Source organism: Loxodonta africana, chromosome 4, assembly GCF_030014295.1.
Source record: "Loxodonta africana isolate mLoxAfr1 chromosome 4, mLoxAfr1.hap2, whole genome shotgun sequence".
Taxonomy (NCBI): Eukaryota; Metazoa; Chordata; class Mammalia; order Proboscidea; family Elephantidae; genus Loxodonta; species Loxodonta africana.
Genome location: NC_087345.1, coordinates 83,483,915 through 83,511,315, shown reverse-complemented (window position 1 = coordinate 83,511,315; position 27,401 = coordinate 83,483,915). Strand labels below are relative to the sequence as shown.

General features: G+C 38.3%; 2 protein-coding genes across 2 annotated transcripts; one reads left to right on the top strand and one right to left on the bottom strand.

The window, feature by feature from the left end:
* Positions 1-786: 786 nt before the first annotated feature.
* LOC135231377 (copper transport protein ATOX1-like) lies at positions 787-1,183 on the bottom strand. Its single transcript, XM_064285249.1, has one exon. The coding sequence runs from the start codon at positions 1,181-1,183 to the stop codon at positions 974-976; it is 210 nt and encodes a 69-aa protein (XP_064141319.1). The 3' UTR covers positions 787-973.
* A 3,217-nt stretch (positions 1,184-4,400) lies between these two features.
* On the top strand, positions 4,401-5,554 carry LOC100671248 (olfactory receptor 6C2-like). Its single transcript, XM_064285248.1, has one exon. It carries the CDS (start codon positions 4,401-4,403, stop codon positions 5,271-5,273), a length of 873 nt encoding a protein of 290 aa, XP_064141318.1. The 3' UTR covers positions 5,274-5,554.
* The last annotated feature ends 21,847 nt before the right edge of the window (positions 5,555-27,401 follow it).

The following is a 27,401-nucleotide window of genomic DNA, read 5'->3' as shown; positions in this document are numbered from 1 at the left end:
GGCTAAAAAATCTGATTTCAGTTCACTGCAATTGAGACTGCAAAAAAAAAGGAGTCAACGGTTATTGCTAATATGCTGTTATTCTGAACAAATCTCATGTTAGAGTTTTCCTGCCATGATCAACCTATCTTTAGAAAAAAAACAGCCGTAAGTATCAGTTGAAGAGACTGTTATTACTTAAGAGGCAAAATATGAAGGGCAAAAGAAAAGACATTCTCCTCTCAAAATATTCCACAGTGTCATAAGAATCAAAGAACATGAGGATTAGAAATGACCTTACAGGGAACCTGGGAAGTGCTGTTCAACTCCTTCTTGGACTTCAAATATTCCAGTCTATAGGAATCCTATTCCCAAATGAAGACTGATTGAGGATTGTTCCAAACATAAGTGAGGTCACGGTGTCTGAAAAATGTAAAAGAATTTATTAAATAGGGATTCAATAAAAGAGAAAAGCTGAACCTCAATCACACTTGTAGCTCCCAAAGTGGCAGTGAGAGGAGTAGCTTTGTATAGGTTAGCTCCTCAAGATCTACCTGTTGATGTCAATGAAAACGCTACTTGGGGAGGTGGCAAAATGTATTGTTTATTTAGCAAAATTGATTTTCAGACGTTAAATGATCCAAATTATATTAAAAAACAAAAAGTAGCTTTCAGCTTTCAAGGAAACCACTTGTAGTTTAACCAAAATGAGAATGTGATGTGGCTTCAGGTGGACAAAAAGCAAAACAAGCAGCCTTATATTCAAATGATCTCTCACCACAAGATTAGCTTCATTGCTAGAACTAATTTTTTTTTTTTTTTTTTTTTTGACATCTTCAACAAAGCAGCTTGTCTTTATTGCAGGGAAGCTAGTGAGGAGCAAGCAGGGCGAGTGAGGGTCCCCGCAGGAACTCCCATCACTGAGCAGGACTGCCAGGTCCCAGGTCTGTCTGCCCACTTTGGTCCATCCTCCGGGCCAGGGGCCAGGACCCTGCTACTTGGGGCCGAGGTAGGAAACGGCTTTTCCTGTTTTCTTCAAGGTCTCCAGCAGAGTGTCCACACTGTGCTCAGAGGAGTTGATGCAAACCTTTTTGTTGGGCAGGTCAACGTCAGACTGAACTCCTTCCAGCTTGCTGAGGACCCGACTGAACGCATTAGAGCAGCCCTCACAGGTCATGTCCACGGAGAACTCGTGCTTTGGCATGACTGATGGCGACAGCCGCGGCAGCGCCTTTTCTGGCTCCGAGGGCTAGCTCCGGCCGCTAGAACTAATTTTGATTTAACAAGTTTCATGTATTAAAACAAGATTATATTATTTATCTAACACATTAAACTAACGGGCATTAAAATTCTAAAGTGATTTTTTTCTCAAGTCATTCCTATCAAAATTGGAGATTAAGAATTTTCAAAAGTGGAAACAGACAATAATTTTAGAGCCTAGGAAATTTGTAGAAAAAGGAAGAATAGAGAAAAAATGTCAATGACCGGTACAAAGATAAAAGGTTAACACACTTGGATGCCAACTGAAAGATTGGTAGTTTGGTCCAAGATTGGTAGTTTGGTCCACCCAGAGGCACCTCAGAGGGAAGGACTGGTGATTTACTTCCTTAAAATATGTCGTTCAAAACACTATGGAAAACCGTTCTACTATGACACACACGAGATGACCTTGAGTCAGAACTGGCTCGACAGCAATTGGAATGGTAACATGGTAGGAAGAAAGAAAGGAAAGAAAGAAGGCTGAAAGGAAACAAGAATTAGAAATGTAGAAATCAGCTTGACCCATCATTTAGTACCTGTTGAAGTCCAGTTGATTCCGACTTATAGCAGCCCTATAGGACGGAGTAGAACTCCCCCATACGGTTTTTAGGGAGCTCCTGATGGATTCAAACTGCTGACCTTTGGGTTAGCAGCCATAGCTCTTAACCACTAAGCCACCAGGGTTTCCATCACTCAGTAGGCCTATCAAAATCTTCTCTGTGTGGCTTCACAGTACTTCACAAGATACCATCTCTCCAGTGAACCATTTCTCCCATGAGGTGAGTTAGGTTTCCTGATTCCATAAAATCTATGTGAACGCTGAGCAACGCATCTTGCTAACTCAGGTTAAGGTGACAACTGACACTGCCAACTTTAATAGAAAAAAAGCCTAGAGGAACTGAGTGAAGACAGTAAAATAGGAATAACCCACTGCCGTTGAGTCGACTCCGACTCATAGCGACACCAGTATAATGAAGAGTGATTGTCAAGGAATAATAATAATAATAGTTTTCACCCCAGAGGAGTCCTGGTGGTACAGTGGTTAAGCACTCTACTGCTAATCAAAAAATCATTGATTCCAACCCACCAACTACTCCATGGGAGAAAGAGGCAGCAGCCCACTTTCGTAAAGATTTACAGCCTTGGAAACCCTATGGGACAGTTCTACTCTGTCCTGAATGGTCACTATGAGTCAGAATCAACTCGACAGCAATGGGCTAGTTATTAGCCCAAACACAAAATTTCATTTTCATTGTTATCTTACTATGTCTCTAATCATACACTGAAATGAAATATTATTTCCCATCGGAAGACTGAAGTCTCCTTTGGAGAGAGACTTGTTCATGGTTAGATCTCCAGTCTTTGATGTTATGCTCTGTAAATAATAGGTGATCATTAAATATTTATCTGAATGAATGAATGTTGATTATTTACTTGAGCAATAGTAGAGAAGAGAAATAAGGAAATCTAGTGTATTTTTGATTCTCACACACATTGGGAAGAATTGGGTAGATAGGGTTTCCCTGAAAACCCCTGAGTTACACCTAAAATTGCTCATTTCAAAATCAATTCCCACTAATAAAACATGAAGACATATTATGAGTCAATATATTATTTTTCATTAATGGCACCCCCAGTGAGAATGTATTTACCAGATCTTCTTTTACAGGACGGATGTTTGAGAGTGGCTCCTCACAATGTGAATCAAACTGAAAGAAAGCTTTGACAGGAAGGCTAGTAGATCTTCCTGAGCCCCCAGGAAATGGAATAATAACTGGGAAAACGTAGATATTAGAATCCAAGGAGGCGGAAAACTGGTAGGAGGTCCTGACAGTGGCAAATGCCAAGGAAAAACTGGGTTTATTAAAATTTGTGTATAAAACTTGAATCATATGGATCAGTTTGTTCATGGGTATTGTTTAGAAAGATTACAGGTATTAAGAATTCAAAGAACTGTAGAGTTAGTGAGTTGGCAGGTATATTAATAGGAAAAGGTGATTTGAGGAGGAGGGCAGAAAAAATTGTCAAAAGGAAGGGTCACTGAAATGTGTCTGAAACAGATTCTGAAGATCTGGGTACTGCTGAGGAGAACACTCAAGATGAGCAGGCTGGCAGAAAAAGCAAGTACCAAAGACCATTCCTTCTGGGTTGGTGCCATGGCTCAAAGCACCAGGACAGCACAAACCAGGCATATTCCAGCAAAAAAGCTCCTCACATCTCTTCAGGAAACGCTCCGCCTATGCAACCATGTTATCAGGAGGGTCCAATCCCTGGAGAAGGACAATGTGTTTGGTAAAGTACAGGGTCAGCAAAAAAAAAGAAGACCCTCAATTAGGTGGGTTGACACAGTGGCTGCAAAAATGGGCTCAAGCAAAACAACGATTGTGAGGATAGCGCAGGACCAGATTGTGAGGACGGAGTAGTGTTTCATCCTGTTGACGTAGGGTCGCTATGAGTTGAAACCAACTCAATGGCACCTAACAACAGCCAGAACAAGCAACCACTTTACTGGGTTAGAAATGCTTTCGTTTGATTAAATACAGGAAAGACAAAACAAAGATATAACCTTGTATTTTAAACATTTTTCTTCCTAATCTGAGATAATTTAAAGTACAAAGACATGATCTAACCCTTTGAAGATATTTTGCTTATGTTAAATATAATCAGAGACCAGCATAAAATACTACTGGACAAATCCTACCCTGTTATAAAAAGTGAGCAGTTCAGTAAGATGGGAAAAGCAAAGAAAAAGGTGACTGGAAACAAAACAAAACAAAAACGTTTAAAAAAATATAATAATCTGTAAAATAGGGGGTGCTAATAGCTGTGCTATGAGTTGTGTCTTTTTTTTGTTGTTGTTGTTTGTTTGTTTTAATAGCTGTGCCACAAGGCAATAATATTGAGAAATAGTGTATGAAACAAGGTATGTGATGAGTGACTTGTTTTTTGTTTTAGTTGCCAGCTTTATAAAGAGTGTTTCTAATCAGGGAATTATAAACCTGAGATTCATATTTAAATATTTCCAGTAAACTTCCATTATCCAAATGTAAAATGCACTAGAATAATACTGCTTGCATCTTTCATTCAGGTTCCACGCTAGCTTCCTTCTTACAGCCCTTCTCTCTTCAGAGCCAATCGCTCTTGACCTGACACAGGTAGTGATGAGAAACCATACCGCCATAACAGCATTCATCCTGCTGGGGCTGACAGATGACCCAATTCTACAGATTGTGCTTTTGATATTTTTCTTTCTCACCTACATTTTGAGTGTAACTGGGAACCTGACAATTATCACCCTCACACTTTCAGATTCTCACCTTAAGACTCCCATGTATTTTTTCCTCCGAAATTTCTCTTTCTTGGAAGTGTCATTCACCACTGTCTGTGTGCCCAGATTTCTGTACACCCTGACAACTGGAGACAAAACAATTACCTATAATGCTTGTGCCACACAGATGTTTTTTGTTGTCCTCTTTGGAGTCACCGAATTTTTTCTCCTTGCTGCCATGTCCTATGATCGCTATGTGGCCATCTGTAAGCCCCTGCATTATACAACCATCATGAACAGTAAGGTCTGCACTACCCTTCTTCTCTGCTCCTGGTTTGCTGGCCTGTTGATCAGCCTCCTACCTTTTAGTATGGGTCTCCAGCTGGAATTCTGTGACTCAAATCTCATTGATAGTTTTGGCTGTGATACATATCCTGTTTTACAGATATCCTGCTCAGACACAATGCTTATAGAAAAAAATGCCTTGGGTTTTGCCGTGGTAACACTAATTATTACCCTAATTGGTGTGGTTCTTTCATACACATACATTGTCAAGACCATTCTAAAATTCCTTTCTGCCCAACAAAGAAAAAAGGCCTTTTCTACATGTTCTTCTCACATGATTGTGGTTTCCATGACCTATGGCAGCTTCATCTTCATCTACATCAAGCCTTCAGCAAAGGAAGGAGTGGCCCTTAATAAGATGGTGTCAATGCTAGCCACTTCTGTTGCCCCTTTGCTTAACCCATTCATTTATACACTTTGAAACAAACAAGTCAAAGAAGCTTTCAAAGGCACTGTTAAAAAAAATTGCATTTCTCACAAAGAAGTAAGAGACAATTAATGCTTTGTGGCCGAGCTTAAATCTGAATAACCCATAATCATCTTTCATGACATTACCACACACATTGTTTCTTCCTATTCTGTACAGTCATCAAGCTAGACTTTCCCCTCAAATATTTTTCTATTACGATCAGAAAAAAGAAAAAAATCAAGCTATTTAGTTTACCTTCTTTTAATCTTACTTTATTAAGAATAATAAATTTATGCATTTATCAATGAATGCATTTATCTCAGGCTGGATTCTGAAAATTCTCAGTGATATAAAAAGGAAATGCAATTAAATAAAATCTGCTTCTGGCCATATGAAGTACTCATGATGTGGATTCTAAAAGGCCAGAGAACATTTCTTACTTGTTGGGAATATTCAATGTTTAGGCTCCAGTTTTTTTAAGAGTAACTGGAAATTCTTACTGCAGCTTAAACCATGGTATGAAACAAAATTGGGCACTCCAGAGCTCTCCTTTTCAATGTAAAAGTTTCAGGATATTTCTGCATTATTTCCTAGTTCATTTTTAGGATTAAGTAAAAAGGCTTAATGGGAAAATCACAAAGACAATGGAGAGAGTTTCTTCTTTCTTTTAAATTAACTTACTCCCTTTTGGGACATTATTTGGGTTTAGTTTATCTCGTGGAGCCCCTGAATGGTGCAAACAGTTAAGTATTAAACTACTAGCTGCAAGGTTGGTGGTTTGAACTCACCCAAAGACACCTCAGAATACAAGCCTGGATATCTGGTTCCAAAAGGTAACAGCCTTGAAAACCCTATAGAGTAGTTCTACTCTGAATACGTGGGATCGCCATGAACAGAATCTACTAAGCGGTAACTAACAACAAAGAGTTCATCCTGACATGTGATATAAGTAGAGAAGAAAAACAGCCAGACTTTCAAGCGCTGGATGTCTTCTACTGACATTGACATTCATAGTGTTAACGGCCTGATTCAAGGAGACCAAGCCTTGAATTTAGGGGCAAGATAATTAGCCTTCAGTTGAGTGATATCTGCAACTGTCCAGGCATCCACTATCTCAGGACATGTAACAAATTAAAATATCAAGAATTGAGAAGGTTGGAAAAAAACAATAGCTATAATTAATAATTTGGGCATTTGATGGGCATTCGGTTGGTTAGCATAAGCTGACTTCTAGACATCAAATCCAAGCATAGTGTGAAAAAATTGAATGGACCTATAGTTGGGGGAGAGAAAATGTATGGGAGGACAGTAATTAAGATTAACTTGGACCTAACCAAACCACAAAAAACCTAACCCAGTGCCATCGAGTCAATTCTGACTCAAACTGACCCTATAGGACAGAGTAGAACTGCCCCATAGAGTTTCCAAGGAGTGCTTGGTGGATTTGAACTGCCAACTGTTTGGTTACCAGCTGTAGCACTTAACCACTACACTACCAGGGTTTCCAACTTGGACCTAGAAGCTGTTCATTCTTTCTATAAGATGATGAAAGCATTTATCTAAGTTGTATCTGGGTGAAAATATACATTTATACTTTGCCATTCATATACAAATGTTCTTACATTTTATGAATATCATCTAGTTTCTCAGATATACTTTATAGCTTCATAATGCTTCCAAATATTCATATGAAGTCATGTCCATAGAATGTGCATATTTTCCAAACATTTCAAAACACTTGTGGAAAAAAAAGAGATTTATTATCCAAAGCCTTCCTCTTTTTCTCATTTAATGGCATTTAAAAGCCAACAAAATTCCACTAAATGGCTAATTTCTTTTTTGATAATTAATTGAGCATGCATCTATAATATGCATGTATTAGTAATTGGGTTGATCAATTTGCCTGAGTCGTAACTCATTAGCAAGCAGAGTCTATATCCATAAATCTCCTTCCTCAAAATAGCTGGTTGTGTCCAGTTTGTAAAAGCTTTGGATAATGATGGGCAAAGTTAAGTACATTTTTGAGATTCAAAAAGAGATTAGCCATCTCCTCTTACCGGGCTGGACCTTAGTGCAGTTAGATAGAACCAATATTTTAAAATGCACTAGATTCATGAAAGATAAACATCGAGCTTCTTGTCTGGAGAGTGAAGCTCTCTCTCCTTCATCCATTCTCCTCTCTAAGAGGGAACATAAGAGGACGGCATTGTGGCATGTTTTGAAGCCTCAGACTGGAGTTGGAAGAAGCACATAAAATAACTGAGGTCACTCTCGGGTACAAATGTGACTCCTAAAAATTACCTCAAAAAAAAAATCACGGCTTTGCCCAGGCTGATCAAAAAAAGACTAAGAACTTTATGTCACTTAATGGTATGTGTAGGTTGGGGAAATTTCTCAACAAGGGGAAATACCTTAGATGTAGAAAATATTACAGAATTCCTGCTTGAAGAAAAGATGCCTATTCATCATCTCTACACTAGTTGTCACTGTACAATCAGATTTCATTGCATGATCTGCGTTCCTTTTATAAGATGTCTCAGAAATGTCAATAATATAAGATTTTGTATGCTTTTAGTATTTATAAGTCATTTCCTCATTGTACTCCATAACATTTTCTGCAGAAATTCTTATGAAAACGCCTTCTCCCTTTTAATTAGATATAATCCAGTTTGGTGTCACAGAACTCACAGCACACCTGGGATTACTATCTGAATGATTAAGGAAATAAGAGGGGACATGAAGAGCCCTCAGGTACAAGGTGAAAGAGGAAGTGAGAAGGTAAAATACATCCTTAACGTATTTCCCTTGCTTCCATTCAAGTCTTGTCATCATTATTTATTCAAGAAATATTTACCGAGTGATTGCAACGTGCCAGAGTTTAGTTTTAGCACCTGAATATAGCACTAAACAGATGGGACAAGATTTCGGATCTTGCAGAACTTATATTTCCCTCTCAGAAGAGAAAAGAGGATGCTGAGAATGCGAGCAGGAGCTCTCAAGTTCACTCCTTCCCTCAGGCATTAGAATGCTTCTTCAATTATGGCCTTCTTTGGCAAATCAAAAGAGATGGCATCCTCAAATTAAATGACAATGATTTTATCATGCTGATTAAATACATGGATATTTGAGTGATAAATTCGAAAGAAAGCTTGGAGATCACTTTTGTAGTACATTCAATACAATGATGCCATTCATCCCTGTTGTTCCATTTCTTCTGCTCTTTTCCTTAGCCTGCTGATGACCTGTGTTTGATGCTCACATTGCCACTTTAGCAGTCTTCTGGGACTGACTTTCAAACATCTATTTAACTTTTGTTCTTAAAAGGTGTCAACAAAGGCAATATTAATCTCTCCAGAATCAGGACCCCCAGGGAATGCATTGTTTGTCAGCACAATTGATCCCAAAACTGCTGCTCTGAAAAGAGACATAATCTTTGTTCCTCTGGATAATTAAAAACCTGCACAAAAGATAATGTATGTCTAGCTGAGTAATCAGCATCATTTTCCCAGAGATAGAAAGAACCCTAGAAATTCTCTGACTTTCAAATTATGTTCTGTGTATCATTTTATAACTTTCTACGGCAGGTATGTCTGGTATTTTGCTAGGTAGTATGGAAAATGCAAAGAAGTAAATCTGCCCCAGAACAACAATTTAATATATAAGACGCACACCATGAAAAGTTAACAATACAAGAAATTTTGCAAGGCAACATACATTAAAGTGCCCAACATGGGGCACAGTTCATGAGTGCTTTCAATATAGAAGAGAGATCCCTGTGGTCAAGAGAAACAATTACAGCACTTATTTATTTGGTGCAAGGCACTATGCTAAGTAACAACCAGGATAATAACAGAATCAATTAAAATCTTATTAATTATATAATACTATCATTATCTTCACCTATATAGTATTATAACTATTAATAATGATATGCTATGATTATCACTCCCGTGTTACAAATAAGGGAACTGAGGCACATTATCAAGGTCATGCACCCGATGATTGGGAAGGCTAATATTTGAACCCAGGCAATCTGGATCCAGAATCCATTCCTATAACCAGAATGTTATACTGCTTCATAATCTGACAGGTTCTTTGAGGAGACAGAATTTCAGTTACACCTGGAAAAGTTTTATGAATGTGAAAAAGCAAGCATAGACATTCTTGAGAAAGAAATGGATCAAGCAAACACATAAATCCTTACTTCAAATCAAAATGTTCATCATACATATAAAAATTAGAAATTGTTAATTACACATACTAGCAGATTAATAAGAGAAAACAGAGTCTAAATGACTCACAGAGTTTGAGTGTAGATGACTAGGAATATACCACTCATGGCAGAAACAGGTAACTGTGTCTTTATTCTGAGGAAGCTGATTGCCTAGAAGATGTGAAAAACACAAGTGTCCGCAGTTTGCCTAAAGCAAGTTGACTGGGTTATATGGAAAAACAGCTCTTCGAATGGAAATTAGTATCTACTTTTTGATTATTTCTTCAAATTGGTCTCTCTGCCTCCCTACAGGCTTTTATTTCTTAAATCCATGCTTCATAATCCTTGCATAATCCTCCAAAAACGACTCTGAGGATTTTATTTTTTTCTTTCTTTCCAGACCTCTTCAATGGCTGTCTAGTGAGGCTAGATTAAAGTCAAAGTTCCTTAACATACCATTTCAGGGCTTTAGAAATCTAGCCTAAAATTTACATTCCACCATCTTCTTATGATACTTATCCATACTTTCTTTTCTGCCACATGAAACTAGGTGTTTGTAATGTGATCTCATCAGCCTGGAAGATCCTGCTTCCTTTTATTTACCCATCAAATATACCATTCACCCTTCTAGATACAAACAATCAAAAGAGAATTTCCACAAATGCACACCATCGCCTCTACCCATCCATATGGGTTTTGTGCACATGTACTCTACTTTCCAGTCTTTTACTACTGATGGATTCTGATAAATAAATTTGCTCAAACTGAAATATAAGTGCCAACAAAAGGATGATAACAAGCATTATACAACAGAGGACCTGTCACGTATTTTTCAGGTAAGCAGAAAACAACTGAAAGTATTTTCTCTGATAACTGAGCCAACCTGCCTCAGATCTAGGAGGCAAGGAATATGAATGGTGGATTTTAAGAAATGAGTCTACACGGAGGCCGAGAGTGCAATTTTGAGAAATGATCAAAACTATCATACTAATTTTCCATTTGAAAAGATGTTTTTTCCTACTACCTCGTCAACCTGCTCTAGGCAAACTGCCAAGGCTGGCCTCTTGGGTAGCTTCCAGGCAGTCAAATTTTTGTGCCCATAACTAAGTAGTTCAAAGTCATTCTTTGATATATTAGATGAACTGTCTATGCTCCTATCAACTGTATGGCAACTGGTTTAGTTTCGTTTTGGATCTAAGACCATTGCTTCTCTCCACCATGTAACATACCCCACAACAGGTCACAAAGACAATGTTCCTGTAATCCTCCCCATCTTTCCTTACCTCTCTAATGGGTCGTTCCCATTCCTTTACAAACATGCATATAATATATTCCATTCTAAAACTCCCTCTTTTATCCTCATCAACCGCTTCATCTACTATCACATTTATCCGTGGACTTTGTCAGCAATATTTCCATAAACAGTTGTCTACGTTCCTTGGCTTGACTAAAACTATGTAAATCAGAATAGAATAACATTTTTAAATGCTGGATTTGTTCATGTAGAATTTTGTAGCCAAGATTGATGACAAGGATCTTCCCCTGGAGTGGACATAGAGAGAAAGACTTTCCCTGGAGCTGGCACCTGAATTCAGAATTCTAGCCTACATGGTGAGAGAATGAATTTCTGTTTGTTAAAGCCATCCAATTGTGGTATTTCTGTAATAGAGGCACTGGATAACTAAGGCACTGTATTCATGAAATAGTACATTTATGATCATGTGTTTTCTAACCAAATATAATATCACCAAAAAAACCCCAGTGCCGTGTAGTCGATTTCAAGTCATAGTGACCCTATAGGACAGAGCAGAACTGCCACATAGAGTTTGCAAGGAGCGCCTGGTGGAATCCAAACTGCTGACCCTTTGATTAGCAAATCATCAAGAAAAAGTATATTAGAAAACAATAAGGAGGAGGGGGCCAAGATGGCTGATTAGGTAGATGCTACCTCGGATCCCTCTTGCAACAAAGACTAGGAAAAACAAGTGAATCAATCACATACATAACAATCCACGAACCCTGAACAACAAACACAGATTTAGAGACGGAAAACGAACAAATACGGGGAAGCAGCGACTGTTTTCGGAGGCTGGAGCCAGCGTCCCGGTCAGTGGATTTTCTGGAAAAACAAGTTTCCCAGTGATGGCTCGGAGACAGCAGTCGATATCAAACCACATAAAGAAGCAGACCATGACAGCTTCTACAACCCCCCAAACAAAAGAACCAAAATCTTTCCCAAATGAAGATACAATCCTGGAATTATCAGAAACAGAATATAAAAAACTAATTTACAAAATGCTTCAAGATATCAGGGATGACCTCAAAAATGAAATAAGGCAAAGTGCAGAAAAAGCCAAGGAACACACTGATAAAACAGTTGAAGAACTCAAAAAGATTATTCAAGAACATAGTGGAAAAATTAATAAGTTGCAAGAATCAATAGAGAGAGAGCATGTAGAAATCCAAAAGATTAACAATAAAATTACAGAATTAGACAATGCAATAGGAAGTCAGAGGAGCAGACTCGAGCAATTAGAATGCAGACTGGGAAATCTGGAGGACCAGGGAATTAACACCAATATAGCTGAAAAAAAAACCAGATAAGAGAATTAAAAAAAATACAGAAACCCTAAGAATCATGTGGGACTCTATCAAGAAGGATAACTTGCGTGTGATTGGAGCCCCAGAACAGGAAGAGAGGACAGAAAACACAGAGAAAATAGTTGAAGATCTCCTGACAGAAAACTTCCCTGACATCATGAAAGACAAAAGGATATCTATCCAAGATGCTCATCGAACCCTATTTAAGATTGATCCAAAAAGAAAATCACCAAGACATATTATCATCAAACTTGCCAAAACCAAAGATAAAGAGAAAATTTTAAAAGCAGCCAGGGAGAAAAGAAAGGTTTCCTTCAAGGGAGAATCAATAAGAATAAGCTCAGACTACTCAGAAGAAATCATGCAGGCAAGAAGGGAATGGGACGACATATACAGAGCACGGGAGGAGAAAAACTGCCAGCCAAGGATCATATATCCAGCAAAACTCTCTCTGAAATATGAAGGCAAAATTAAGATATTTATAGATAAACACAAGCTTAGAGAATTTGCAAAAACCAAACCAAAGCTACAAGAAATACTACAGGATATTCTTTGGTCAGAAAACCAATAATATCAGATACCAGGACAACACAAGGTCACAAAACAGAATATCCTGAAATCAACTCAAATAGGGAAATCATAAAAACAAATTAAGATTAATTAAAAAAAAATGCTCATAGCAGGGAATCACTGAAGTCAATATGTAAAAGATCACAATAATCAAAAAGAGGGACTAAATACAGGTGGCATAGAACTGCCATGTGGAGAGGGATAAAAGGCGATATAGAACAATACAAGTTAGGTTTTTAATTAGAAAAATAGGGGTAAATATTAAGGTAACCACAAAGAGGTATAACAACTCCAGAACTCAAGATAAAAGCCAAGAAAAACGTAACGACTCAATAAACATAAAGTCAAACACTACGAAAATGAGGATCTCACAATTTACTAAGAAAAACGTCTCAGCACAAAAAAATATGTGGAAAAATGAAATTGTCAACAACACACATAAAAAGGCATCAAACTGACAACACTAAACACTTATTTATCTATAATTACACTGAATGTAAATGGACTAAATGCACCAATAAAGAGACAGAGAGTCTTGGACTGGATAAAGAAACACAATCCATCTATATGCTGCCTACAAGAGACACACCTTAGACTTAGAGACACAAACAAACTAAAACTCAAAGGATGGAAAAAAGTATATCAAGCAAACAATAAGCAAAAAAGAAGAGGAGTAGCAATATTAATTTCTGACAAAATAGACTTTAAACTTAAATCCACCACAAAGGGTAAAGAAGGACACTACATAATGATAAAAGGGACAATTGATCAGGAAGACATAACCATATTAAATATTTATGCACCCAATGACAGGGCTGCAAGATACATAAATCAAATTTTAACAGAATTGAAAAGTGAGATAGACACCACCACAATTATAGTAGGAGACTTCAACACACCATTTTCGGAGAAGGACAGGACATCCAGTAAGAAGCTCAATAGAGACACGGAAGACCTAATTACAACAGTCAACCAACTTGACCTCATTGACTTATACAGAACTCTCCACCCAACTGCTGCAAAGTATACTTTTTTTTCTAGTGCACATGGAACATTCCCTAGAAGAGGCCACATATTAGGTCTTAAAACAAACCTTTGCAGAATCCAAAACATCGAAATATTACAAAGCATCTTCTCAGACCACAAGGCAATAAAACTAGAAATCAATAACAGAAAAGCTAGGGAAAAGAAATCAAGTACTTGGAAACTGAACAATACCCTCCTGAAAAAAGACTGGGTTATAGAAGACATTAAGGAGGGAATAAGGAAATTCATAGAAAGCAATGAGAATGAAAATACTTCCTATCAAAACCTCAGGGACACAGCAAAAGCAGTGCTCAGAGGTCAATTTATATCGATAAATGCACACATACAAAAAGAAGAAAGAGCCAAAATCAGAGAACTGTCCCGACAACTTGAACAAATAGAAAGTGAGCAACAAAAGAATCCATCAGGCACCAGAAGAAAACAAATAATAAAAATTAGAGCTGAACTAAATAAATTACAGAACAGAGAAACAATTGAAAGAACTAACAAAGCCAAAAGCTGGTTCTTTGAAAAAATTGACAAAATTGATAAACCATTGGCCAGACTGACTAAAGAAAAACAGGAAAGGAAACAAATAACCCTAATAAGAAAAAAGAAAGGCCACATCACAACAGACCCAAAAGAAATTAAAAGAATCATATCAGATTATTACAAAAAATTCTACACTAACAAATTTGCAAACCTAGAAGAAATGGGTGAATTCTTGGAAAAACACTACCTACCTAAACTAACACAATCAGAAGTAGAACAACTAAATAGACCCATAATGAAAAAAGAGATTGAAATGGTAATCAAAAAATTCCCAACAAAAAAACACCCTGGCCTGGATGGCTTTACTGCAGAGTTCTACCAAACTTTCAGAGAAGAGTTAACACCACTACTACTAAAGGTATTTCAAAGCATAGAAAATGACGGAATACTGCCTAACTCATTCTATGAAGCCACCATCTCCCTGATACCAAAACCAGGTAAAGAAATCAAAAAAAAGAAAATTACAGATCTATATCCCTCATGAACATAGACGCAAAAATCCTCAACAAAATTCTAGCCAATAGAATTCAACAACATATCAAAAAAATAATTCACCACGACCAAGTGGAATTTATACCAGTTATGCAAGGCTGGTTTAATATTAGAAAAACCATTAATGTAATCCACCATATAAATTAAAAAAAAGACAAAAACCACATGATCTTATCAATTGATGCAGAAAAGGCATTTGACTAAGTCCAACACCCATTTATGATAAAAACTCTCACCAAAATAGGAATTGAAGGAAAATTATAGAATAAAGGGCATCTATACAAAGCCAACAGCCAACATCACTCTAAATGGGAGAGAGTCTGAAAGCATTTCCCTTGAGAACGGGAACCAGACAAGGATGCCCTTTATCACCGCTCTTATTCAACACTGTGCTAGAAGTCCTAGCCAGAGCAATTAGGCTAGACAAAGAAATAAAGGGCATCCGGATTGGCAAGGAGGAAGTAAAATTATCTCTATTTGCAGATGACATGATCTTATACACAGAAAACCCTAAGGAATCCTCCAGAAAACTACTGAAACTAATAGAAGAGTTTGGGACAGTCTCAGGTTACAAGATAAACATACAAAACTCACTGCGATTCCTCTACATCAACAAAAAGAACATCGAAAAGGAAATAACCAAATCAATACCATTCACAATAGCCCCCAAGAAGATAAAATACTTAGGAATAAATCTTACCAAAGATGTAAAAGACCTATACAAAGAAAACTACAAAGCACTACTACAAGAGATTAAAAAGGACCTACTTAAGTGGAAAAGCATACCTTGCTCATGGATAGGAAGACTTAACATAGTAAAAATGTCTATTCTACCAAAAGGCATCTGTACATACAATGCACTTCCGATCCAAATTCCAATGTCATTTTTTAACTTGATAGAGAAACAAATCACCAATTTCATATGGAAGGGAAAGAAGCCCCGGATAAGCAAAGCATTACTGAAAAAGAAGAAAAAAGTGGGAGACCTCACTCTACCTGATTTCAGAACCTATTATACAGCCACAGTAGTCAAAACAGCCTGGTACTGGTACAACAACAGACACATAGACCAATGGAACAGAATTGAGAACCCACATATAAATCCATCCACATATGAGCAGCTGATATTTGACAAAGGCCCAGTGTCAGTCAACTGGGGAAAAGATAGTCTTTTTAACAAATGGTGCTGGCATAACTGAATATCCATTTGCAAAAAAAAAAAATAGGACCCATACCTCACACCATGCACAAAAACTACTCCAAGTGGATCAAAGACCTAAACATAAAGACTAAAATGATAAAGATCATGGAAGAAAAAATAGGGACAACCTTAGGAGGCCTAATACAAGGCATAAACAGAATACAAAACATTACCAAAAATGATGGAGAGAAACCAGATAACTGGGAGCTCCTAAAAATCAAACAGCTATGCTCATCTAAAGACTTCACCAAAAGGGTAAAAAGACCACCTACAGACTGGGAAAGAATTTTCAGCTGTGACATCTCCGACCGGTGCCTGATCTCTAAAATCTATATGATTCTGGTAAAACTCAACCACAAGAAGACAAACAACCCAATCAAGAAGTGGGCAAAGGATATGAACACGCACTTCTCTAAAGAAGATATTTAGGCAGCTAACAGATACATGAGAAAATGCTCTCGATCATTAGCCATTAGAGAAATGCAAATTAAATCTACAATGAGATTCCATCTCACTCCAACAAGGCTGGCATTAATCCAAAAAGCACAAAATAATTAATGTTGGAGAGGCTGTGGAGAGATTGGAACTCTTATACACTGCTGGTGGGAATGTAAAATGGTACAACCACTTTGGAAATCTATCTGGCGTTATCTTAAACAGTTAGAAATAGAACTACCATACAACCCAGAAATCCCACTCCTCGGAATATACCCTAAAGAAATAAGAGCCTTCACACAAACAGATATATGCACACCCATGATTATGGCAGCTCTGTTTACAATAGCAAAAAGCTGGAAGCAACCAAGGTGTCCATCAATGGATGAATGGGTAAATAAATTGTGGTATATTCATACAATGGAATACTACGCATCGATAAAGAACAGTGACGGAACTGTGAAACATTTCATAACATGGAGGAACCTGGAAGGCATTATGCTGAGCAAAATCAGTCAGAGGCAAAAGGACAAATATTGTATAAGACCACTATTATAAGATCTTGAGAAATAGTATAAACTGAGAAGAACACATACTTTTGTGGTTACGTGGAGGGGAGGAAGGGAGGGCGGGAGAGGGTTTTTTACTGATTAATAAGTAGATAAGAACTGCTTTAGGTGAAGGGAAGGACAATACTCAATACATGGAAGGTGAGCTCAACTGGACTGGACCAAAAGCAATGAAGTTTCCGGGATAAAATGAATGCTTCAAAGGTCAGCGGAGCAAGGGAGGGGGTTTGGGGACTATGGTTTAAGGGGACTTCTAAGTCAATTGGCAAAATAATTCTATTATGAAAACATTCTGCATCCCAATTTGAAACATGGCATCTGGGGTCTTAAATGCTAACAAGCGGCCATCTAAGATGCATCAGTTGGTCTCATCCCACCTGGAGCAAAGGAAAATGAAGAACACCAAGGTCACACGATAACTAAGAGGCCAAGAGACAGAAAGGGCCACATGAACCAGAGACCTACATCATCCTGAGAACAGAAGAACTAGTTGGTGCCTGGCCACAATCCATGACTGCCCTGACAGGGAGCACAACAGAGAACCCCTGAGGGAGCAGGAGATCAGTGGGATGCAGACCCCAAATTCTCACAAAAAGACCAGACTTAATGGTCTGACTGAGACTAGAGGAATCCCGGCGGTCATGGTCCCCAAACCTTCTGTTGGCCCAGGACAGGAACCATCGCCGAAGACAACTCATCAGACATGAAAGGGACTGGACAGAGGGTAGGAGAGAGATGCTGATGAAGAGTGAGCTAATTATATCAGGTGGACACTTGAGACTGTGTTGGCATCTCCTGTCTGGAGGGGGGATGGGAGGATAGAGAGAGTTGGAAGCTGGCAAAATTGTCATGAGAGACTGGAAGAGCTGACTCATTAGGGGGAGAGCAAGTGGGAGTACGGAGTAAGGTGTATATAAACTTATATGTGACAGTCTGACTTGATTTGTAAACGTTCACTTGAAGCTCAATAAAAGTTAAAAAAAAAAAAAAAGACTAGACTTAATGGTCTGACTGAGACTAGAAGGACCCCAGAGGTCATGCTCCCCAGACCTTCTGTTAGCCCCAAACAGGAACCATTCCCAAAGCCAACTCTTCAGACAGGGATTGGACTGGACTATGGAATAGACAATGATACTGGTGAAGAATGAGCTTCTTGGATCAAGCAGACTCATGAGACTATGTTGGCATCTCCTGTCTGAAGAGGAGATGAGAAGGTAGAGGGGGTCAGAAGCTGGCCGAATGGACATGAAAATAGGGAGTGGAGGGAAAGAGTGTGCTGTCTCATTACAGGGAGAGCAATTAGGAGTATACAGCAAGATGTTTATAAGTTTTTGTATACAAGTCTGACTTGATTTGTAAACTTTCACTTAAAGCACAATCAAAATTAAAAGTAAAATAAAATGAAATAGAATAGCAAAAAAAAAAAAAAAACAACAATAATATGGCCTTTCTTCAAATGAAACACACAGTGAAAAGGGTTGTAGCAATAGATATTACAAAAAGTTTAAAGGTGAAAAAATACTAATCTTACATGGATTCTTCAAAATAATAAAAAGTAAAATAATTTACACACTTCTCGGCTAATACTAGAAAATTTGTTTCACCTTAACACCAAAAGCTGTGAAGGACAATACAAAGGAGAAAGTATTGAAGGCAATCTTGCACTTTAGCACATATGAGCAGAAGAAAGGAGGCTGTCCAGAAATGGCAGCATAAAAAAAAAAAAAATTTATTCCAGCTAGCTGGACAGTAATAAGCTTTAACAAAATGTCAAACATGTCCTGAAATCAGGCAATTTTTTTTCCAGTTCATGGGATCCAAAACTTTCCATTGATTCATATTTCCAAGAGTAATTCATAGAATACCTGAAAAAAGAAAGCTAGAAAGAGAAAGGATGGAAACACAGACCAAGTCATTAGGAGAACATCAAGTCTAGAATTTAAATACTGATAGTTCTCTTAAATATTGGGGAAAGGAACAAGTTCAGTGTGAGGGAAAAAGCAGGATCTCTGTACTTAAATAAATTTTTGTTCAAAACCTACAACCCCACCATGTGACATCTGACTGGCCAATTTTCTGCTTCCCACTTTGCTCCTCTGTAAAGTTAGGATGATTACTTTTTACACTGTATGAGATTTATGTCAAAGATAAATAAAATGTGTTAAGTGCCAAGCACAGCATCTAATTCTAGGGGAAATATAAAGATTCAACAAAGAAGACGAAATGGAATTCACATGGCATCAGACCACCTGCAATGTCTGTGAGGACACGGTTCCCACTGCCACCTATGCTGTTGCATTGTTGATTCCACTGTTGATTCATTAGTAACATTTTCAATTGGGTCACCAAGGACTATTTTGTTGTTCAACTCAGATGCTCCCTATGAACTGGTAGCAAACTAAACATATAAAAGTTGCTACTGTAGAATATACAGGTAAACCTGTCTCCCTGCCCAGGGAAATCAGATGTACCTCTCTGCCAAACCCAGGGAGAAAAGTTCCTTTTCCTCTGCATCACACTTTTGTTCCTTTTGAACTAAAAGAGTACTGGCAAATCAGGAAATCATGTGCCATTTGAGATGTGACAAGGGAAGAGGAGCCTGAAACTGGTCACAATGTATTAGGAGCAATGAAATCTAGGTGAACACTGTCTGATGTAAGACTTACTTGAGAGAGAAAGAGTGCATGTGTGTGTGTGTGTGTACATGTGTCACATGTATTGAAAGAGGTCAGGGCAACAGTGAAGAGAGGTGAAATGTAAGTTGGGGACTGAAGAAATTCAAAGCTCCTCACCAGCATAATGCTCTTCAAATTTTGGTTCCATCAAGGACCCCTGATGAAGCACTGTCAGAAAAGTAAGTATGCAATTCTATGACATGTTTTTCCATGTTCTTTAAACAGGAAGGGTAAGCAATGTGGAATTTGGTTAATTACAATTGTTACTGCAAAAATGGAGTCAACGGTTATTTTCAACTTCTTGTTCTTCTGAATAAACCTGATATTAGATTTTTCCTGCCATCATCACTTTATCCTTTGAAAGGGCCACACATAAATATCAGTTGAGGAGAATTTAATATTTAAGAGGCAAAATATGAAAGACAGAGGCAAAGACACTTCTTCCCAATAATATTCTCTTTTGTTGTTTTGATTAGGTGTCTACCATCTGATTTCCAACTCATAGCAATACCATGTGAAGGAGCAGAGCTGCCTAATGAGGTTTCTTAGGCAGTAATCTTTATGGATGCTGATCACCAGGGTTTTTCCCATGATGCTGCTGACCGGGTTCTAGTCATGAACATTTCAGTTAACATCCAAGTGCTTAACCATTGCACCACCAGGGCTCCCTTAAAAATATCTTCTAGTGTCATAGAAATCAAATAATACAAATTACCTTACCGAGAATCTGGCCTTATTATCGACCATTTACTTTAACGCCTTCTGCCACTTTGGGTAGCTAACCAATAGGTGAGCAGTTCAAATTCACCAGCCCCTCCCTGGAAACCCTATAGGGTGGTTCTGCTCTGTCCTATAGAATTGCTATGAGTCCGAATCGGAATCGACTCCATGGCAAGGGGTTTGTTTGTGCACTTTGGGAAGGGAGGGCAGTGGCATTCATTTCTTGCATTTCAAATGTTCCGGACCATAGGACGCCTTCTTCCAAGTGAAGACTGAATGAGACTTGTTCCAGACACACGTAAGATCAAGGTGTCTGAAATAAATAAAGGAACTCATTAAATAGGGAATCAATACAAGAGAAAAACTGAACTCAATCACTCTTACAGCTCCCAAAGGGAAAGGGACAGGAGGTAGTTTTGCATAAGTTAAGTCTTCAAGGGCTGCTTAAAGAAAAACACTACCTATGGGAAGGTGGTAAAATGTATTGCTTATTTAATGAAATTGTTGTTTCTAATTCTGACCCAAATTAAAAAAAAAAAAAAATGTGACTTTCTACTCTCACAGCAACCTCTGCTAATTAAACCAAAGGCGACCATGATACGGATGTAGGTGGACAAAGCAGCCTTGGAGCCAAATGCTCTGCCACTACAAGCTTAGCTTGTTTTTAGAAGTAAAGTGGACTGAAACACTTCAGGAATTAAAAGAAGGTTATATTAGTTGTTTAACACATTCAATTAAAGGACACTCAAATGCTGATGTCATTTATTTCACAAGTCATTTCCCTCAAAATTAGAGAGTAAAACCAAACCAAATCTATTGCTGCTGAGTCAATTCTGACTCATAGTGACCTTATAGGACAGGGTAGAACAGCTCCATAGAGTTTCCAAGGAGCACCTGGTGGATTTGAACTGCCGACCTTTTCATTAGCAGCTGTAGCACTTAACCACTATACCACCAGGGTTTCCAAAACTAGAAAATAGTTGTTTAAAAACTGGTAACAGGTGATAACATTAAAGCCTAAGAACTTTATAGCAGAGGGAAGGTTGAAGGAAGAGCATCAGTAGCCAGTATAAGGATATAATGTAAAACTGTTAACACAATCAGCTGCTAAACAAAAGGCTGGCAGTTTGAGTCCTCCCAGAGGCTCCTCAGAAGAAAAGCCTACCAATCTACTTCCAAAAATTCAACCATTGAAAACTCTAAGGAGCACAGTTCAAATTAGACACAAATGTAGTCACAGTGTGTCAGAATTGACTCAATAGCAATTGGTATTGGTAACATGATAGGAGGGAAAGAAGAAAGGAAAGAGAATTCAGTGTGTGAAATGAACCTGACCTATCACTCAGTCCTGCCTATGAAAATCTTCGCTCTGCAGCTTCCTAGTGCTTGGCAAGATACCACCTCTCCACTAAACCATTTCTACCATGATCTCAAGTGGGCTTTCTGGTCATAAACATGTCTATGAACCCTGAAGAATACAACTTGCTAACTCAGCTGTTAGTGAGTGCTGACGTTACCAACTCTAAATCCTCCCCAACCAAAAAAAAAAAAAAAACACTGCCATTGCATCAAATCCGACACATAGCCAGCCTAGCCAGCCCGTAGGACAGAGTAGACCTGCTCCTTAGGGTTTCCAAGGCTGGAAATATTTACGCAAGCAGACTGCCACAGCTTTCTTCCACGGAGTGGCTGGTAGCTTTGAACCGATGAACTTTTGGTTAGCAGCCAAGTGATTTGTCCACTGCGCTACTAGGGCTCCCACATAATAGCCTATAGCAACTGAGTGAAGACAGTAAAATACAAATCACCACTGAGAGGGATTGCCAAGGAAAAGGCATGAAGTAGTTATTGCCCTAAAACCAAAGTTGCATTTTCACCGTTATCTCATCTTACTACATCCCTAAGCATGCACTAAAATGAAATATTATCTCCCATCAAAAGACAGAAAGCTCCTTTGGAGACACACTTATTCATGGTTAGTTCTCCAGTCTCTGATATTAAATATTTATCTGAATAAGTGAATTTTTATTATTTACTTGAGCAGTAGAAAGGAAGACAAAAGAACTTGAAGCATTTTAATTCTCAACTGGGAGCACACACATTGGGTAGTACTGGGTATATAGGGTTTCCCTAAAAACCCTGAGTTATCCCTAAAATTGTTCAATTTATAATAAATTTCACAAATAAAACACAAAGACATCTTATGAACCAATAGATTATTTTTAAGTAACTGTAACCCGAGAGAGAATGCATTTACCACTCCTTCTTCTGCAGAATGGATACTTGAAGGACCTTTTTGCAACTTGAATCGTACCAAAAGCAAGTTTTGATATGAAGGAGAAGAGTTCTCCCTGAACCATCCTCTCCCAGAACTAATGGGAGTCCTGAAAAAACATGTGCAGGGAGGCATGAAACTCCTGGGAGGAGTTGAAAATGGTAAACTTCAAGGAAAATGTGAGTTTTACAAAACCACCAGTTTGTTACCGGACGATTCTTGGGCAAGTTACATTTCTCAAGAACTCAGAGAATATAAGCAGCAAGGTTAGACGGCTGGTGGGAAATTAGTGGGGAGAGGCGATGTGAAGAGAGGAGCAGCAGCAATTGTTGAAAGGAGAGGTCACTAAGATATTCAGAGACAGATTCTGAAGACTGAGTGCTGCTCATAAGAGCAGGGAGCTCGATCTCACTGGCAGGGAGAGCAAGTACCACAGACCATTCCTTCTGGAATCTGGCCACACCCCCAAACGCCATGACAGGCTTCCTCAGGTTTATTCTCAGGATCCAGAAGATGGTTCTTGTAACTCTTCAGGAAACCCTCTACCTAAAAAACACTTTTACTGGTTTAAAAGTTTTTCATGTACTTAAAAGCAGAAAATACACAACAGAGATACACCTTTGTATTTTTTTTTTTATTAACTTTTATTGAGCTTCAAGTGGACGTTTACAGATCAAGTCAGTCTGTCACATATAAGTTTATATACATCTTACTCCTTACTCCCACTTGCTCTCCCCCTAATAAGTCAGCCCTTCCAGTCTCTCCTTTTGTGATAATTTTGCCAGCTTCCAACTCTCTCTGTCCTCCCATCCCCGCTCCAGACAGGAGATGCCAACACAGTCTCAAGTGTCCACCTGATATAATTAGCTCACTCTTCATCAGCATCTCTCTCCTACCCTCTGTCCAGTCCCTTTCATGTCTGATGAGTTGTCTTCGGCGATGGTTCCTGTCCTGAGTCAACAGAAGGTTTGGGGACCATGACCGCCGGGATTCTTCTAGTCTCAGTCAGACTATTAAGTTTGGTCTTTTTGTGAGAATTTGGGGTCTGCATCCCACTGATCTCTTGCTCCCTCAGGGGTTCTCTGTTGTGCTCCCTGTCAGGGCAGTCATGGATTGTGGCCGGGCACCAACTAGTTCTTCTGGTCTCAGGATGATGTAGGTCTCTGGTTCATGTGGCCCTTTCTGTCTGTTGGCCTCTTAGTTGTCGTGTGACCTTGGTGTTCTTCATTCTCCTTTGCTCCAGGTGGGTTGAGACCAATTGATGCATCTTAGATGGCCGCTTGTTAGCATTTAAGACCCCAGACGCCACATTTCAAAATGGGATGCAGAATGTTTTCATACTAGAATTATTTTGCCAATTGACTGAGAAGTCCCCTTAAACCATAGTCCCCAAACCCCCTCCCTTGCTCCGCTGACCTTTGAAGCATTCATTTTATCCCAGAAACTTCATTGCTTTTGGTCCAATCCAATTGAGCTGACTTTCCATGTATTGAGTGTTGTCCTTCCCTTCACCTAAAGCAGTTCTTATCTACTAATTAATCAGTAAAAAACCCTCTCCCTCCCTCCCTCCCTCCCCTCCTCGTAACCACAAAAGTATGTGTTCTTCTCAGTTTATACTATTTCTCAAGATCTTATAATAGTGGTCTTATACAATATTTGACCTTTTGCCTCTGACTGATTTCGCTCAGCATAATGCCTTCCAGGTTCCTTCATGTTATGAAATGTTTCACAGATTCCTCACTGTTCTTTACCGATGCGTAGTATTCCATTGTGTGACTGTACCACAATTTATTTACCCATTCATCCATTGATGGACACCTTGGTTGCTTCCAGGTTTTTGCTATTGTAAACAGAGCTGCCATAAACATGGGTGTGCATATATCTGTTTGTGTGAAGGCTCTTGTTTCTCTAGGGTATATTCCGAGGAGTGGGACTTCTGGGTTGTATGGTAGTTCTATTTCTAACTTTTTCAGAAAACGCCAGATAGATTTCCAAAGTGGTTGTACCATTTTACATTCCCACCAGCAGTGTATAAGAGTTCCAATCTCTCCACAGCCTCTCCAACATTTATTATTTTGTGCTTTTTGGATTAATGCCAGCCTTGTTGGAGTGAGATGGAATCTCATCGTAGTTTTAATTTGCATTTCTCTAATGGCTAATGATCGAGAGCATTTTCCCAAGTATCTGTTAGCTGCCTGAATATCTTCTTTAGTGAAGTGTGTGTTCATATCCTTTACCCACTACTTGATTGGGTTGTTTGTCTTTTTGTGGTTGAGTTTTGACGGAATCATGTAGATTTTAGAGATCAGGCGCTGGTCTGAGATGTCGTAGCTGAAAATTCTTTCCCAGTCTGTAGGTGGTCTTTTTACTCTTTTGGTGAAGTCTTTAGATGAGCGTAGGTATTTGATTTTTAGGAGCTCCCAGTTATCTGGTTTCTCTTCATCATTTTTGGTAATGTTTTGTATTCTGTTTATGCCTTCTATTAGGGCTCCTAGGGTTGTCCCTATTTTTTCTTCCATGATCTTTATCATTTTATTCTTTATGTTTAGGTCTTTGATCCATTTGGAGTTAGTTTTTGTGCTTGGTGTGAGGTATGGGTCCTGTTTCATTTTTTTGCAAATGGATATCCAGTTATGCCAGCACCATTTGTTAAAAAGACTATCTTTTCCCCAGTTGACTGACACTGGTCCTTTGTCAAATATCAGCTGCTCATATGTGGATGGATTTATATGTGGGTTCTCAATTCTGTTCCATTGGTCTATGTGTCTGTTGTTGTACCAGTACCAGGCTGTTTTGACTACTGTGGCTGTATAATAGCTTCTGAAATCAGGTAGAGTGAGGCCTCCCACTTTCTTCTTCTTTTTCAGAAATGCTTTGCTTATCCGAGGCTTCTTTCCTTTCCATATGAAGTGGGTGATTTGTTTCTCTATCACCTTAAAAAATGACATTGGAATTTGGATTGGAAGTGCATTGTATGTATAAATGGCTTTTGGTAGAATAGACATTTTTACTATGTTAAGTCTTCCTATCCATGAGCAAGGTATGCTTTTCCACTTAAGTATGTCCTTTTTAATTTGTTGTAGTAGTGCTTTGTGGTTTTCTTTGTATAGGTCTTTTACATCCTTGGTAAGATTTATTCCTAAGTATTTTATCTTCTTGGGGGCTACTGTGAATGGTATTGACTTGGTTATTTCCTCTTCGATGTTCTTTTTGTTGATGTAGAGGAATCCAAGTGATTTTTGTATGTTTATCTTATAACCTGAGACTCTGCCAAACTCTTCTATTAGTTTCAGTAGTTTTCTGGAGGATTCCTTAGGGTTTTCTGTGTATAAGACCATGTCATCTGCAAATAGAGATAGTTTTACTTCCTCCTTGCCGATCCGGATGCCCTTTATTTCTTTGTCTAGCCTAATTGCCCTGGCTAGGACTTCTAGCACGATGTTGAATAAGAGAGGTTATAAAGGGCATCCTTGTCTGGTTCACGTTCTCAAGGGAAATGCTTTCAAGTTCTCTCCATTTAGAGTAATGTTGGCTGTTGGCTTTGCATAGATGCCCTTTATTATGTTGAGGAATTTTCCTTCAATTCTTATTTTGGCGAGAGTTTTTATCATAAATGGGTGTTGGACTTTGTCAAATGCCTTTTCTGCATCAATTGATAAGATCATGTGGTTTTTGTCTTTTGTTTTATTTATGTGGTGGATTACATTAATGGTTTTTCTGATATTAAAGCAGCCTTGCATACCTGGTATAAATCCCACTTGTTCATGGTGAATTATTTTTTTGATGTCTTGTTGAATTCTATTGGCTAGAATTTTGTTGAGGATTTTTGCGTCTATGTTCATGAGGGATATAGGTCTGTAATTTTCTTTTTTTTGTAATGTCTTTACCTGGTTTTGGTATCAGGGAGATGGTGGCTTCATAGAATGAGTTAGGCAGTATTCCATCATTTTCTATGCTTTGAAATACCTTTAGTAGTAGTGGTGTTAACTCTTCTCTGAAAGTTTGGTAGAACTCTGCAGTGAAGCCGTCCGGGCCAGGGCTTTTTTCTCTTGGGAGTTTTTTCATTACCGTTTTAATCTCTGTTTTTGTTATGGGTCTATTTAGTTGTTCTACTTCTGAATGTGTTAGTTTAAGTAGGTAGTGTTTTTCCAGGAATTCATCCATTTCTTCTAGGTTTGCAAATTTGTTAGAGTACAATTTTTTGTAATGATCTGATATGATTCTTTTAACTTCAGTTGGGTCTGTTGTGATGTGGCCCTTCTCGTTTCTTATTCGGGTCATTTGTTTCCTTTCCTGTATTTCTTTAGTCAGTCTAGCCAAAGGTTTATCAATTTTGTTAATTTTTTCAAAGAACCAGCTTTTGGCTTTGTTAATGCTTTGAATTGTTTTTCTGTTCTCTAATTCATTTAGTTCAGCTCTAATTTTTATTATTTGTTTTCTTCTGGTGCCTGATGGATTCTTTTGTTGCTCACTTTCTATTTGTTCAAGTTGTAGGGACAGTTCTCTGATTTTGGCTCTTTCTTCCTTTTGTATGTGTGCATTTATCGATATAAATTGACCTCTGAGCACTGCTTTTGCTGTGTCCCTGAGGTTTTGATAGGAAGTATTTTCATTCTCTTTGCATTCTATGAATTTCCTTATTCCCTCCTTAATGTCTTCTATAACCCAGTCTTTTTTCAGGAGGTTATTGTTCAGTTTCCAAGTATTTGATTTCTTTTGCCTAGTTTTTCTGTTATTGATTTCTAGTTTTATTGCCTTGTGGTCTGAGAAGATGCTTTGTAATATTTCGATGTTTTGGATTCTGCAAAGGT